Consider the following 16,309-nt stretch of genomic DNA (forward strand, 5'->3'; position numbering starts at 1 on the left):
ACAAGTTTCAGTTTATGACCTTGACATTTGCTTATTTTTCTTTTGTAAGTCTTCATAAATCACCTTTTTTTTTTAACTGTTATGAATAAAACAACCAAAGAATAAGTCATTGAAATGGACAGAAGCAATTTCCTTTCTCCCTGTTGGTGCGTAATAGTTGACTGGCCCATGAGCCATATAAAGATAGTGAAACATTAGCATGGTGGAGAAAATGCAGCCATATCTACATTTGACAAAATAACAGTATATTCATAATGCTGTTGCCTCCTTAATTTCAAAAGGCAGATTTTAATATTACTGACTTCAGAGAACGATAAGAAGGGCAGTGCATGAGACATTATCAGTCCAGTGTGGAAATAATGCATTCAAAATTAAAGACAGCAGTTTAATTAAGTGCATGAAAGGCTGGCTTTTATGATCATATTTCAAAAACTCAAATGTCTTTTCATCCATTCTGCTGTATGACTTTACTTAATAATATATCAAGAACAAAAAATGTATTGGAGTCTTTCTGCAAATTCAATTAGTGCAATAAAAAGTGAAAAATAATTTCTTTTTCATTAAAAATAACTCAACCCTAACCCTTGTGATGACAAAGCGAGAGAGGAAGGGGGTGGGAGAAGAAAAGCTGAAGAACTGTGGAAATTGTGCCTTTGTTATGCATTTATGTGCGCGCAGAATAGATGAAGTGTCACCATTAGTAGCATTTGTCATTAAGAGGACTAATTGCCTGCTGCTGCAGTTAGTAGTTTATCAGACCCGGACCACGGGGTATTTACTTCTCTCCCCGGCTGCGCCTGCAGTGCGGCAGTAACTCCCTCGTTTATGGCTTGCAGCACGCGGGGTAATTAAGCTAACAAGAGCCTCTTCCAGGCCCAAGCTCTGCATGGCCACGACGCCTCGCATGGGGGCTTTGCAGGATGGGGACAACCTCCTGAAGCCTTTCTAGCTGCTCCAGGGGGTATGGCTAGCAGAAGTGCAGTGGTATTTTGTGCATTAAAACAGAAAAACGAGCAAAATGAACCACCCTTGCAGAAGTGCAGCATTTCGAGGGGGAGCATTAGGGGCGAGAGGCAGAGGAGGAAGAAACGTGCACTTGGAAAGCTTTGGAGACCAGCAAAGGGATCAGTCCTAAGACATTTGAGCAAGCACGAGATGCCACCGCTGACCCCCTTTGGCTCTCGGTAAATAAAAGATCTCATTTCCAGGAGCTCTGTGTTCCCAGGTTTCTCTTCTAACATGACTAAGTGTGATCCTCAGGGTTGCTGGGGACTGATTGGGTCTGGCACTGTTTATGGGCCCCTGCTGTACAAATTGCTTCCCCTTTGCTGTCATTTTTCTGCTATTTGTCTTGTACTTGGTTCTTTTCATACCTGTCTATCACTCTAGGGGCTGTTTCCCATTACGATTCTCTCAGTAGGTGCTTATGAACAGGCTATTTTCCTGGTATCTCTTCATGTCCTAACCTCATTTTGACTCCATAATACTCTTCTCCAAGAGGCTTCCTTGGAGTAATTGTCCATGCTGTTAAAAAAAAACAAACAGGCTGGATTTTGAAAATATGATTTACAGTAGCAACTCTTGCATGAGACAGAGGCAAGAACAATAAAAAAATGATCTTCATTTGTGACTAGGCTATTACAAAGGAGAGCAGGTAAGTGTTTATGAAAGCACAATTTAATCCATATCTGTTTGTTTCTCATATAGGTAACCCTCCTGCAACAGGGACAGGAACTTTACACATCACCTTGGAGGATGTCAATGACAACATCCCTTCCCTTTATCCAACACTGGCAAAAGTCTGCGATGACGCAAAAGATCTCCGGGTGGTGGTATTAGGAGCATCAGATAAGGATCTTCATCCCAACACAGACCCATTCAAGTTTGAACTGAGTAAGCAGTCTGGCCCAGATAAATTGTGGAGAATCAACAAGATTAACAGTAAGTCTGTTGTTTTTTTCTTTTTTTTTTTTTGCTTATGCATTTGGTCCATTGCATGAATTCAAGAGCAGTTCTGTGCATGGAGGTTGAGCAGGACAGACCCTTTCCCACTGCTTCATGCTGCCCAGGGCAGTTCGTTCTAGGACCAGCTGCTGAGAGAAGCATTAGCAGCCTCTCTGCATGGCCCTGGAATCAGAACGTTTTCCTCTTCGTAACACATTGTTTGCACTTGTCTTTTTTAGCTTTGCATTAAATAAAGGCTCACAATGATGTACAGTTTTGCAAAGATTACCAAATCGTGGTGTATGGGATTTTTTTTATGTGTGAGACACATGAGGCTTTGCTGCAGGATAGCATGAGACTTTGCATGGATTTTAGCAAAGCTTCCTGATTTCATGTACTTGGAATAATCACAAAGAAAACACCTAAATGCATAGGGACTATACACTAGCAATTAAAATGAGCACCTGCTATACAATTGCAGAATATTTGTATGGCAAATTGTGGGCACACACACCCCAAATAAATGTTTCTAACATCATAGATTATTTCCACTTGTTTTCTACTCTGCACCATTTATCTCTGTTACTATGGGATCTTTTAGCAGTTCACTTCATAGTCTGCTTAGAAAGAACTAAAGATGGATGTGGTGTCTGCTGTGCCTGCAGGAACCACTGTCACGGACAGTGGGGAGGAATCATTTTCTTTAGCACTTTGCTGTTCTCCAGGCTCTGAACCACCACTGTTTAACCCTAAAAGAGTTATCACACCCTCCTGGAGACCTAAGCCTCTTACTCCTCATGGTTGCTCAGGTGGAGCAGATCTGTGGATCTGAAGGGAAAATGGGAAGCACCTTCATCTGGGCTGCCCTGCAGGAAGGGGGTTTTGAGGGCAGTAGAGGTAAATTTCTCTTTACTTGGGTATTGCTTTGGAGATAGAATGCTTCAGTATTTCATTAGTATATTCATTTCCACAGGCAAGTTCTAATAATTTACAGAGCAGGCACATTTAAATAAAAGGGACTCTTGAAAAAAATCATCCTTTTGATGTAGTTTGGAGAATGTGTGCAATTAGCTCTAGCTTCCTGAAAAGAATTTCTGTACCTGCCTCTTCTTACTCGAATTCTATTGTCTAATCCTTTACTTCAAGTGCTCTCATTTTCCTTTTAATTTCCCTGGATAGCTGTGGCATGCCTGGGATTGCTTACAGGATTTTCCCCCCCCTCCCAAGCAACCATGATTTGGCTGCATAATTGTCACCTCCTCCTCCTTTGCAGACACTCACGCCCAGGTCATCTTGCTGCAAAACCTGCAAAAGGCCAATTACAACATCCCCATCTCAGTGACAGATTCTGGAAAGCCACCTCTGACTAACAATACAGAACTGAAATTGCAAGTGTGCTCCTGCAAGAAATCCAAAATGGACTGCAGTGCGACCGATGCCCTTCACATCAGCGTGACCCTCATCCTTCTTTCACTCGGCAGTTTATTTTGTAAGTCTTTTCCTGAACTGTAAGTAATGAAGCATTATTTAGCAGCTTATTTGTGTGCTTCATAACAAAACCTACCAAGGGAGAAGGTAAATTCCTACATTGATCCCATAGTGCAAAAATTAATTTTCTCTTTCTTTCTTTTCCCTTAGGAAGTAGTCATATATAGCTATATGAGAGAGGGAGGCCTTATGCATATAAGTGTGTGTCTATATACATATATATGTATATAAATCTTCCCCTACATATATTCATATAGTCAAAAAATAGCAACAAAGACCTAGTTGTCAAATTAGGAGGTGATTGCAAATAGAAGCAACAATTTTAAGATGAATCAAAGAGAATTAAAGCTAGCATATCATTAAACTAAGAAGTACCAGCTGTAGTAGCAGATTTGTGAGACATTTTCTTTCATCTCTCCTCACTTCAATTCAGAAACAGAATCAGGAGATTAAAGGTGTTCTTGCAAGAATAGATGTTCTGGGTCACCATGAAAATCAGTGCTGCCTGCTTCAATCTATTCCTCCATGTAAAGCACACAAGCAGCTGGAACATAGGCAACCTGCATGAGATCCTGAGCTTAGAGACACGCAAAACTGATAAATAGAATTGCAAGTCTGAGTGGGGTGAAAGGAGGGCCGATATGTAGGGGAAACTTCTGTTGCATTTGAGAAAGCTTTCTGAAAGAGTCTTAGAAAAATTGTAACTTGAGTTGGAAGGAGGAAAAAAAAAAACCAAAAACACATAAATCTGAAGAGCAGTGCATCAAATCCCTAAATCAGCCCCTGGCTTACCCTGTGATAGCTTTCAGCAAAGTTTTGGATACACTATTATTCTGAGTTTTTTATCTGTAAGCAAAGGAATAGCTTTAGCCTATAACTATGGTAGTAAATCTATTATTCAAGGCTTGTTACCATCATCCAATGTTAGTAAAATGCACTATATGGTGAATTAATACTTGCACCATGGTCAAAGATGTTACATTCTTGATTGATAAGATAGAATCTATCATGAGACAAAGAGGTCAAAAAAAGAAAGTGTTTACACGTCTGAGGTTTGGTGTATACTTGATTACACATCTTGTCAGTTCTTTTTTCCTTATAGCTTATTATTTTTATCCCAAAAGGTTAACATCAAGGTCATTGTGAGAGAATTAGAAATAGGCTAATGTTTGTGATGCTCTTTGAAGATGAAAAGGACTAGATAAATGCCAAGCGCAAATTCCCATTCTTTGTTCCAGTCGGTGATGTCTGAAGTATCTCCTTTGGCTTTGCTTCAGTTGTTCTGGGTTTAGTCTGCTGGAACCAAAAGCACAATTCAGCTGATAGAAATAAAATATTAGAAGTGCTTGGCAGTACATGGCACTATCATATTGGTGATATAAATACGCAGCTCATTGATTTAAATGTATTCTCGCTACCACTTCATAAATGCTGCTGGTGCTATACAAGGTGTGACTTTTGCCATGAAGAGAATGTTCATCTATCATGATTTTCATTTGAAGTTTATTTACATTAATGCATTTTCGCAGAATAGAATGAGGTATTTTGCTTTTGAAAGTATCCATGTTGATGTTTCTTGTCCCCAGAGAAGTCCTATCATTTGCTTTGTATTGAATTATTAAAAAGTAGATCTGGAGGCTGGAAGACTGTTCCTGCCACTCGCAGATCTTCCCGGCTAAGCTGGGTGCAGAATAGGGACCTGTCAAAGTGGGAAGGTTGCAGTGGCCCCCAGAAGGACCCAGGGAGAGGAAGATCTTCCTTGCTGGACTGAGGCAGCTGTGAGTGAGAACATGAATTCAACAGATAGGCTTCTGCATGCAGAGATCTAATCCTCAGCACAGGACAACAAACATGTTTGGGGCAAAATCTTCCACTATTCCATTGTGTTTCTGATCCAACCAGTTCCACACAAGGAGTCTGGTATCCCACTGTCCAGCAAACATATTTATTCTTGCTTGTGCCAAGCCAGCTAGCAAAATAACTTCCATAATCTTTTCCCTAGCTGTAAATGACTATGCGACATAAAAGAATGAGACCAGGAGCTAGTTAAATGAATGTGGTTCTGTATTTGAACTTCTCTAAAATGTGCTGATATCATTGCATTCCCCATTCTTTTTCACACATAGTTCTTTTATAACTGTGATTAGTTCCATCACAATGTTTTGTATAGTCCAAATATTTATCAGAGTAATCAAAGATTACGATGCCATAAAAACAAAGAGAACTTTAGTGCTTATTGAACAGATGAAATATCCCATTTCTAGTGGCAAGTTATGGGTTTAATTTTTGCAAAAGCCCTTACGTGGCTCACTTTGCTCCCAGTGTTTATGTTTTACGAGGCTCTTGTTCCTAGGAGGTAAATCCTTCAGTCAAATGAACTTTGCTCCTCATGCCAAAGTATTTCTTTTTGTATTTGACATCTGGCACGAGGATAGATAGCCCTGTGAAAGAGCTGTTCATGATAAAAATGCCCTGCATGAATCTCCACTCCATACAAAACATCATGACATTATCATTTAAATGGTGCAATTATTATCTATACTTAGAATGTATGCCTCTTTTGTAAGTCATGGAAGAAGTCATATGTGGCAGATTTCTGAAGTATCTGAGCATAGGAGTGAAGAGCCTGATTAAAAGTGTAATGCATGCGAAAAGCAGCAGTTTCGCGTATTCTGTAGCTGCCCTACTGTGTTCAGTATATTGAGTGAGAATGGATAGAGAGCGCAGGGTTGCCCAGAAACCCTTGGAAAGGTAGATGTACTTGGAACAAGAAAAACCTGTGATTCTTGTCTGCCAGAATTAGCAAATGCAAGTTGCCAAGCCCTATGGGCCCACTGCTGTTATTCCTCAGCAAAACAATATGATGTTTGGTGGAATTAAAAGGTGGTAAAATTGTGGGATGACTTTTTTTTTAAAGAGCATGTTTGTATAATTTGTACGTAGCCTCACAAACTTAGTACCACTGAGAATTCCTGAAGTCAAGCTGGCAAGGTGCATGGTGGACAGGAAAAGGGCTACCCAAAGTTGTAATAGGGCATGCTAGCAACATTGGGAAGCAATATTCAATCTTATCTGTCATTAATGGAGATAGCTTATCACTGTCAAAGTTAAGGATGAGACCTACTACAGAGGCAGATTGTCCTCTCGCATCTTTTTCTGTCCATGCCTGGAGGCAAGATAGGATCAAATTGCTCAAATTTTATTTAGAGTTTTGTAATTCAGATTAAGACCAGAAAACAGATTCAGGTTTCTAGTCACAGAGAAAAACTGCAGATATCCATTACTAAGAAAAAGGGGGAAAAAGGGGGAGTACTGACTTGACTAAAGTACCTCCATTCAGTATAGGGCACACGGACAGTAGATTTATTAGCAAGTTCCTTCATGTTGCAAGTCTCCCTGAGATTTTTAGTAAGAGAATAATTATGAAATTCCATAATGACTTGATAGAGAAAATTGGCCTATAATTGCAACCTACAAACTGTCAGCTGGTGTTGCATTTAGGTATTGAACTCATGGACTAGCAAAAATAGCTGTCCTTGCAAATTTTGCTCAAGCCATCAATTTTGCAATAAATCACTATAAATATATGTTTTACAAACATTTAGCAGCAATCTCTTTTCAAGATGTATTGGGCTTGGCAGGACTTGTGGTGATCAGCGGTGCAGAGTCTAGTGTGGTGATCAGCGGTGCAGAGTCTAGTTGGAGGCCTGTGGCTAGTGGGGTCCCCCAGGGGTCAGTCCTTGGTCCAGTCCTGTTCAATTTATTCATCAATGACCTGGATGAAGGCACAGAGTGCTCCCTCAGCAAGTTTGCTGATGATACCAAACTGGGAGGAGTAGCCGATACCCCAGAGGGCTGTGCTGCCATCCAGAGGGACCTGGACAGACTGGACAACTGGGCGGTGAAAAACCTCATGCAGTTCAACAAGGCCAAGTGCAAGGTCCTGCACCTGGGGAGGAATAACCCCAGACACCAGTACAGGCTGGGGACCGAGCTTGTGGAGAGCAGCTCTGCGGAGAAAGACCTGGGTGTCATGGTGGACGACAAGTTGACCATGAGGCAGCAGTGTGCCCTCGTGGCCAAGAAGGCCAATGGGATCCTGGGCTGCATTAAGAAGAGCGTCTCCAGCAGGTCGAGGGAGGTGATCCTGCCCCTCTACTCGGCCCTGGTGAGGCCGCATCTGGAGTACTGTGTCCAGTTCTGGGCTCCACAGTACAAGAGGGATGTGGAGCTGCTGGAGAGAGTCCAGCGCAGGGCTACAAGGATGATCAGGGGCCTGGAACATCTGCCCTATGAGGAGAGGCTGAGGGAGCTGGGCCTGTTCAGCCTGGAGAAGAGAAGGCTGAGAGGGGATCTAATCAGTGTATATAAATACCTCAAGGGAGGGAGTGCAGAGGACGGTCATGGTCTCTTTTCAGTGGTGGCCACTGATAGGACTAGAGGAAATGGCCGGAAACTGAAACATCAAAAATTCCATAGGAACTTAAGGAAAAATTTCTTAACAGTGAGGGTGACAGAGCACTGGAACAGGCTGCCCAGAGAGGTTGTGGAGTCTCCTTCTCTGGAGATCTTCAAAACCCGCTTGGATGCAGTCCTGTGCCACGTGCTTTAGGTGTCCCTGCGTATGCAGGGGGGTTGGACTAGATGATCTCTAGAGGTCCCTTCCAACCCTAAGCATTCTATGATTCTATGATTCTATGACTGGTTTTTGTCCCTCAGCAGTGACGTGGTCGGGTGAGCTTCCACAAAGAACTCCATCACAGCAGGCCAAATCCAGAGATGTGCTACAAGGGACTTGTAGGATGTGAGTTACAGAGTAATGACTGGAAAACATTTGAATGGCTTCCAGACTTTTCAGGTTGTTTCCTGATAATTCAAAGAAGTATCAAGACAAAATTTATTGACATTGTTGTAATGAAGTCAGCAACAAAAACTGCCCCAGCCCTATGGGAGACTGGGCAAGAACTCATCTAGCTGGCAGGACTAGGTTTTACATCAATTGAAATTATTTATAGTGTTGTTTAAAGGAATATTTGAATTTTATACTTTTGATTCTTTACAATAATTATTTCACTTAATTATGTAATCACAGAATAATTGTATTTCATATTCCCTTTTACATTCTATCAACATGAAAGTCTAAGTCTCAAATGTATTGAAGCAAGGGACTAAAATAAGAACCAAAGGCACATTAGTCTTGTCCTGAACAAGTAAAATTCAGAGTGATTCCATTAGCAGGTCATTCACATTAGCAATAATATTTTACTTACATTCCCTTGTAAGCGAAAGACTAGGCTTTAAACACATTGTGTTGAAGAAGAAATCTCCAGGGTCAATAGACAAAATATTTTGTTTTCCTTGCAAATACATGTTGGGTATTAAACCATTCATAAAGGTTAGCATTAATTAGTTAACACACATATGTATATATTTATCCAGCCCCTTTTAGGTTGTTTCAGTATATTTTAATCTTCTAGTGCAATCTTCTCCTCTGCAGAAGAATGACATTTAATAAAGATCAAAAATACAATTTTATTATCAAGACACCTTTCTAAAAAGTGAACTATCTCCTAATTTGGCCAGAATTTTTAATATTACTGAGTTCATAATAGTTTCGCTGTAAAAGTTGTTTTATTCTATCCTCATTTAAGGTCAGCTCTTCTACTAGGGCACATATCGTTAGAGTACAGAAACTTGCAACTAATTATCTTACCTCATTGCTGTTTACTGGAAATACTAACATTTAGTACCAGTAAGGTAAATCTGACTCACTAAATCTGATAGTAACAGCAGCAACATTCACTGTTACTGTAATACTTAGAGCTGGTTTTGCTCGTATTAATGTTGTTATTGCTATGTTAACAGTGAATATGGACAGGTTCTCAAGTGTGCTTATGAGAGTAATACCATCATTAAGGAGCTCCTGAAGTTTTTGGTCCAGACAGTCCTGATTACCTCAGTATCCAATCGTCAAAATTCTCAGTTTCATTTAGACTTGAGCTTAAAAAAAAAAAAAAGGAATCACATTCAGTGGCCTTGGTCCTACAATTTGTTGTGCAGTTGGTTTTGGCATCCCACCTAAAGCTAATGAAGCTCGAAATAGCACAGAAGTCCATATGTAGGTATGTGATTGAAGGTAGGTTGTTTATAGACTTAGCTATATAAGCATGACAAATAGACATACCCTCAATTTGTACACGAGCATGTTTAAAATCTACTTCCTTAATGACACTAAATTTTATTGAGTCAATTAGATAGGAAATGGCCTTTTAGATACATTTTAAACCATCCAAACGTGTTCCAGAAGTACAGACACTGAAAAATGCAACAGTTTAGAAGATGTGTGTTCAAACTGCAACAGACCCAGAAGCTGCAATGTTGCTCCTGCTCATCATTCTGCAGCCATGTAATGACTGATAAACCAAGCAGTGGCACAAAGTCAGATGAACAGTTTATGTTTTTCTCTTCACAATGATTATATTGTTGATACAAAATATGATGTATTTCCTTGCTAAAGCATCTGTTAAAGTCAGATAACCATCCTAGAGTAACATATGTGTCTACATTGCTCTGGAGTGGACTATGACTAAAAGCTAGAACTGACTCCTTTGGACTGATTTTCTATAGTAAATGGGCACTACACATTAAAATGTTTATTTATTACTAGATTTCTATGTCTTTTGATAGTTCCCCACTCTATAATAGAGATGGCCTCACTACTCAAAAAACCCCTCAATATTTCTTTGTAAAATATGCAGACAGATTGCTATTCAGATTTGGATGTGATATTGATATTCAACATGTGCAGGGAAAATGTAGTTGTGCCTAAAGGTTAGATAATATTGCTCTTGTTCCTCTACTAAGCAGCTCATAACGAAGTAACCTCGATGCCATTGAGGTTTGTAGTATTTCAGACCTATATCTTAAAGGCCTGGTTTACTCATACGCCTACCTTGTGTATAGTATTGATTGGTACATACATAAGTTCAGGCATGCTTATGGGTTCAATTGTAAACATTTTGAAATATGGTCAGTACAGCTGTCAACGCAGTCAAACCCAGGAGATTTCTTACTGTTTTCTCATCTTCCATGGCTTCTGAGTGTATTACTTTCCTGTGATTTTTACTCTTGCTGAGTAACAGGTTTTTTTGTGTATGTGGTGGGTTTTTTTTTTTTTAAGTAAAAAAAATCTGTAATTTTGGTATTTCAAATTGGCATTAGTACATAATTATATGCATGTTCTACTTATTCAAGATTGATCATAAACTAAGCTGTACTGCTGTAGAAGATAAGATTTGACTGCTTAGGCAATTATACGTTGCTTTATAAAGATGGCTAACTTGCTTTTGATGCATTTCATTTTCAACATACACAAAAAAAAAATGAGGGACTTGGTCTTACTATTTCAAAAATGTACTTATTCATTTCAGTTGCTGACTATTTTCAGCTGTTCAGTTGACTTTATCAGATTACACCAAGAGCAAATCCTTTCAGATTTCAGACAGTCACCTCTAATAGTTTTGTTTTGGAAGAACGGGGAAAGAAAAGGAGCTTTTTTGTGTTCTTTCAGTCACACTAAGGTGACATTGCTATGGGAAAGTGCTCAGCTATAATTAATTCCATTTAAGTAGAGAAGATCTGGAACATCTTAGCTGTTTTATTCTAGAAATAACCCCCTCTAAGAGTCTTCAAATACATAACAAACAGGAATTTTGCTAGATGAGGCTTTCTTAGATGAATATAGCACCGCAGTGGGTACGTGGCAAATGTTTCTGAATTTCTAAGCAAACAAAGCTAGTCTAGTAGTTGATTTTTTTTTGAACTTCCCGCTCAGGGAGTATTTCCCATACACATCTACATTTCAGCATTCATGAGAACTGCCCGTTACCTAGTGAGTATCTGTGGGTGCAGGAGGAGGAAGGAGAGAAGCAGAAACCTGGATTCAGCGGCGAGCAAGGCGGCTGCCAGAGGTTGTGAGAGCTCTTGAGCATCAATCAGTGCTGTCCAACCCTGCCAGCATAGTCTTATTTGTGTAAGTTAGTGCAAAGGCTTGGATATATCATCTGTGCTCAGATACCTGTTACAAATGACTTCAGCCTAAGCAGTCTGCCCAGCGAAGCTGCTCCATTTGTCCTGGCACGTTTTCCCACGGCCTTGCCAGCCTTGGCCAAAGGCACAGCGTGTGCCGGAGCTCAACTCCGGGAGTTAAATATGGATATGGATTCATAACTGCTTACTGGAGCTTTGAGTAGCATTTTAAGACATTCATTTCACACATACAGTACTAACGCATACTGTATTTTTCCTGCCATTAAGAACCTTGACAGCATGTGCTAACATAAATGGGAAACAAATTATATATGATAAGCTGAGAATTTCCAGGATAAACTCATTTCCTCTTCTCTTCCTTATAAAATTTTCTACAACGTTATTAGTGTTCAGTGACATCACTAATTTGCTGTAGCCACAGGCATACCTACTGCTATTTATGCTACTAAAAATGGATTTCTTAATTGTAAGAGAAAGCAAATGTGGTATCTGTCTGAGAACAGCTGCTTCAGCCTTTCAAGCTCAGTGAGATTTCTGGGTGAAAGATTCCAGTCTCTTTGGCAAAGACAATATAAGGTTAGTCAAAATAAGTGATTTTTAAGAATTTGGCACATGCAGCAAAGCATAGACAGGGCTTTGGACCACTGAAGAGGTCACAGAAGAACACAGCTATTAAATGATTATTGTACACAGGTGTGCAAAGTATCATAATTTATAGGTAAAGAGGCAAAATGCTGTGACACTTCTGGTGCTGAAAACTGCCCATGACAAATCAGCCAGGGATGTGCATGAAAACCCTTTATGCTTTTGTAAGTAAGTTCTACATTAAGACTACACGGATCACTTTGTACATAATTAATGGAAAGGAAAGAAATACCTGAATGTTGATTAACTGCCTAATCAGAAGTGTGGTTCTGATCTCTTCTGCCTGTTACCTATTACCCCTTTAACATCAGTGAAGTTTCAGTAGAGTCCATGATGTAATGTAAATTTTTAATTAGGCAAAGATTAATGTCATATTTCTGATGAGAAGGTAATGGAAGGAAATGTGAAGGAAATGGAGCATTCACGAGTTGAGCTGCAAACTCCAGCTGTGTTAACTCTCTTCCTCTGTGTTAAATGAGGATTAGAGGAGGCAAGCACCTTGAAGAAACTTCATTCCTGTGCAGCAGGTCAGCGTGAAACTTGAATGCCTTTAATTTTCATGAGGTTTTTAACTGCAATTTAAGTGGCATAGTCTTAAGAGTTTGGCCTTATAAGGAACACATCTTCCTAAGGCTGGTTAACAAATTGCTTTGAATTACTGCATTTGGTCTTGTTTTCTTAAAATAAACAGGCCATTCAGTCACAAAAATGCAAGTATGTTCCAAGAAAGCTCAAGCTGCTGAAGTTGCAACAGGGAAGCTGTAATTCTTTGAGGTGCCAAAACACTTTCTGACATCAGTAAAAGTGATACTTCTTGCAAAAAAGATGGTTTGCTAGCTGACCAGGTGGATTCTAAGGGAAGATGAGTAACCACAGCGAATTAGGTCACATGCTAAAAGCTATGTTTTTCCTAACTGCTCTATTAGGAAATCTTGGTTTTAAAAATTTTGTATATTTTTTTTCTTCTCTCACATGAATCAACATAAGGAATAAACATTAAATTAGCCCACTGCATGACAGAAGGTGGCTCTAATCTTTGAGGTCAATAGCGTAGATGCTTACACAATCAGTTGGATAGTTTGGTCCTTTTCCAAAGCACTTTGGTGTCCAAAACCCAAATACTAGGTGACGGTTCAGAGCTCAACCCTTCAGAGTCAGCCAATTACTTCCACTGAAATAACAAATCTTAATATGTAGTTTACTTGGGAAAGGCAAGGTGCAGGGTTAGTAACATTAATTATATCTGTCAATACAATGTAAAATGTACAAGCTTTTTTTCAGGTCTGCCAGATAAATCAACATATGCTGCCTTTTATTTATAAGCAGTAGGCGAACCAGTCACTAGTTGCCCAAATTTGTGTGATATATATAAATTTTGTGCTGACAGTTTCCTCTGCTGAGTTTTCAGCCTATGGATTATATAGAAATTCGCTGCTACAGCTGCTGTTCATTTATCATATAAAAGTGGCTGCCCTTAGCAAGGGGACCTCCAGGGATCCCTGGCAGATTCGGAGCAGCTTTGTTGATTTGAAAGCCACCATTATTTCCTTCGAGTCAGGCTTGAGCAAATACCGCTTAATGGTACTAAGCCTCATTGCTACCTGGAAGTGATATTTTTCCAATGGTCCATGAGATCAAAGTCCTGAACTTCCACTTTTTGTTGTCCGGGGAAATCAAATTACTCATAAGAGAATTTAGTCCTACCTGGAATTCCCAATCCAAATGCATTTTCGCAATCAAGCTCACAAAGTTCTTATATATATGACTGGATCCTAATTTTGTAGCCAAGTCTTTCCCTTAAGTAGCATGATAATTTCCTCAGGTCAATCAATGCTATATTGGATCTTATTTGGAAATATAAGTGGCATGTCTTGCTACACAGCAATGCTCATTTTGGAAGATTGTCCCTTTTGCTAATTAAAACCTGTTTTTGTTTCAATGGATATAAGGTTACCCTTGCTTTGTTTCTACTTTTTCTAATCTACTGCATTTTTGCTTGCCAAAGCAAGCAGGGTGACCCATTGACTGCAATGATTGAGTGCATTCAGGTTGATGCAAAGCCCTTGTAAATATTAGTGATGGCATCATCAACTACAAACTTAAGCTCATAAAACCAAACAAAACATTGCTGTATACTCAGCTAATGACTAAGCCCCTTTATCAGCCCTCCTGGGCTTGTTTAGATGTGGTTATTTACCCTCATTAGCAGAACTGAGGTCATGCTGTAAGGAAGGACAGGCTGTCATGCAGTCTCCTGGTGCCAGCCTCGCTCCATAGACCATCAGGATCGGCCCCTAGTTGGAAGAAGTTAATATCTAAGTGAACTCAAATAATACGAAAATAACCATAACAACAACAAAATCTTGAATTATATTAAACAATGAAAAATAATATAATTTATGTCTAATAGTTTATTATATTTATAGTTACCACAGTCCCTTTGGTACCCCCAGTGCTGTAAGGTCAGGACATGTCCTGATCTGCCCAGGATCCAACCCATGTGACCAAAAAAAAGGGTAAAAACTTTCAAAGGGTGGCACCTCCACTTAAAAAAAATGAGGAGGGAGAGTTTAGGCATTAAAGGTAAGTGTCACTTCCTGGAGATATCTGACTTCCCGAATAATTGCTCCTCATGCTAGAAAATTCATACTGAATTACTGAGAAATGTGCATGCCCTCTGCCAGCCATTTGCTCGGAGACAAGATGCTGTCATCTGCGTAGCAATAATCACACGCGTTTCCCATCACTTAGGTCTGTAAGAACTCGTGACACTTGAAGCTGTCCTGCTGCGTTGCCGTGGCAACGGGGGAAAAAAAAAAAAAAGAAAACGTCAGAGCGGAAGATTGCAGTTTACAGTTACTGTTCTTCACTACTAGGCCTCAGTTGCTCCAGATCCGGTTTAATTTGCAACCTCACTTAATTTGCCCGACTACCCATGGGTGTTTGACAGCCTCTACCCTTCCTTCGATTGATTAATGGATTTCTCTCGCACGCTGCAAGGCTCACGCGAGTTTTCACTGAATGTTAAAGACCACGCCATCCAGACTTGATCCTGGCGGAGCAGAAACCAGAATGACTCCATTTTTCTTTTCTATCTGTCGACTTGTTGCTATTCAACTGTCCAGAAAATATTTTGTCTGTGGGTTAGTATTTGTATATGTATGAGTGTATGTATATATATATATTTATAGAGAGAGAAAAGTTATATGGCAGGTTTAGCTTTTCAAAAATGTTCATCTGGAGGATGGCGAGGACCAGAGCAAGTAACAAGGCCCTGGGTGACCTGCAGCACTTGTAGCACCCGTGAAACCCGGTGCCCACCGTGCTCCTGCCCGTGGGCATGTGCTGGGACAACTGGCCAAGCCAGAGCATCAGTAAAGACATCGATGGCTCCGGAGCATCGTCATCGTCACGCTCTTGGCCTCTACACAGCTGGCATCACACTCATAAGCATGAGGAGGAAACCAGATGCCCTACTATATAAATATATTCACACACATTATATATATATATAGTTTGGTTTGAATATATATATATATATATATACATATATATAAAATACATACATACACATGTACACACAGTTTCCAGTTACGAGTAACAAGAAAAATTTCTTTGTGTGTGTAAAGTTACCACACCTGTTTGCAGACATGGGGGTAAAAAAGGGTGTTCGTTATATATGAGTATGGATCCTTTTTTTAATTCTGTGAGCATGTAAGGTAAAGCAAACCTTCCAGCTGTGTCAAGGTGACCATCTTGTTAATAAATTGTAAATGATCCATCAAAGCTCACACCAAATTTTTATAAAATTAATACAAAAAAGTATACTAGTGACAGACTGTGGCTTTTATTAGAGCTTGCCAGTAACTAGGGTAAGTGTCTTAGACTATTTTAATAAAATTGCTTATTTAAAGTTGAAACAAGAAAGCTTCCTTATGCAATAGAACTTTGCAGCTGCATTCTTTAGTTAGCATTTTTACAGTACTTATGAGTCATACTGTATGTTGTCTTTACTACAGTGAGATTATGAGCATATCTCCCACATCACACATATGTTTCAATAGTAAAGCTTTTTGGAAGCATTAAAAAAAAAATCCAAACATACATTAAGTTTTCCATAACGCTACACTAGATATTAAATGTGTATTGTTGGCTAAAAATTGCTGTACAATAGCTTTTCTCT

At 39.6% G+C, this 16,309-nt stretch overlaps 1 protein-coding gene across 2 annotated transcripts in view; it reads left to right on the top strand.

Moving 5' to 3' along the window:
- The window catches only part of CDH13 (cadherin 13), a 407,362-nt gene extending 391,283 nt beyond the window's left edge, over positions 1–16,079 (top strand). The window contains exons 12-14 of one of the 2 annotated variants that reach the window (XM_088529059.1): positions 1,708–1,941; positions 3,218–3,433; positions 14,878–16,079. In XM_088529059.1, the coding sequence (XP_088385185.1) occupies positions 1,708–1,941; positions 3,218–3,433; positions 14,878–14,885 (458 nt within the window). In that variant the 3' untranslated portion in view covers positions 14,886–16,079. Of the gene's footprint in view, positions 1–1,707; positions 1,942–3,217; positions 3,457–14,877 lie in introns of those variants that run through there. The other variant, XM_088529058.1, reaches the window with a different exon arrangement.
- The last annotated feature ends 230 nt before the right edge of the window (positions 16,080–16,309 follow it).

This window comes from Tinamus guttatus, unplaced genomic scaffold (assembly GCF_059628265.1).
Source record: "Tinamus guttatus ecotype Peru unplaced genomic scaffold, ASM5962826v1 Tinamus_guttatus_pri_ptg000323l, whole genome shotgun sequence".
NCBI classification, from domain to species: Eukaryota; Metazoa; Chordata; class Aves; order Tinamiformes; family Tinamidae; genus Tinamus; species Tinamus guttatus.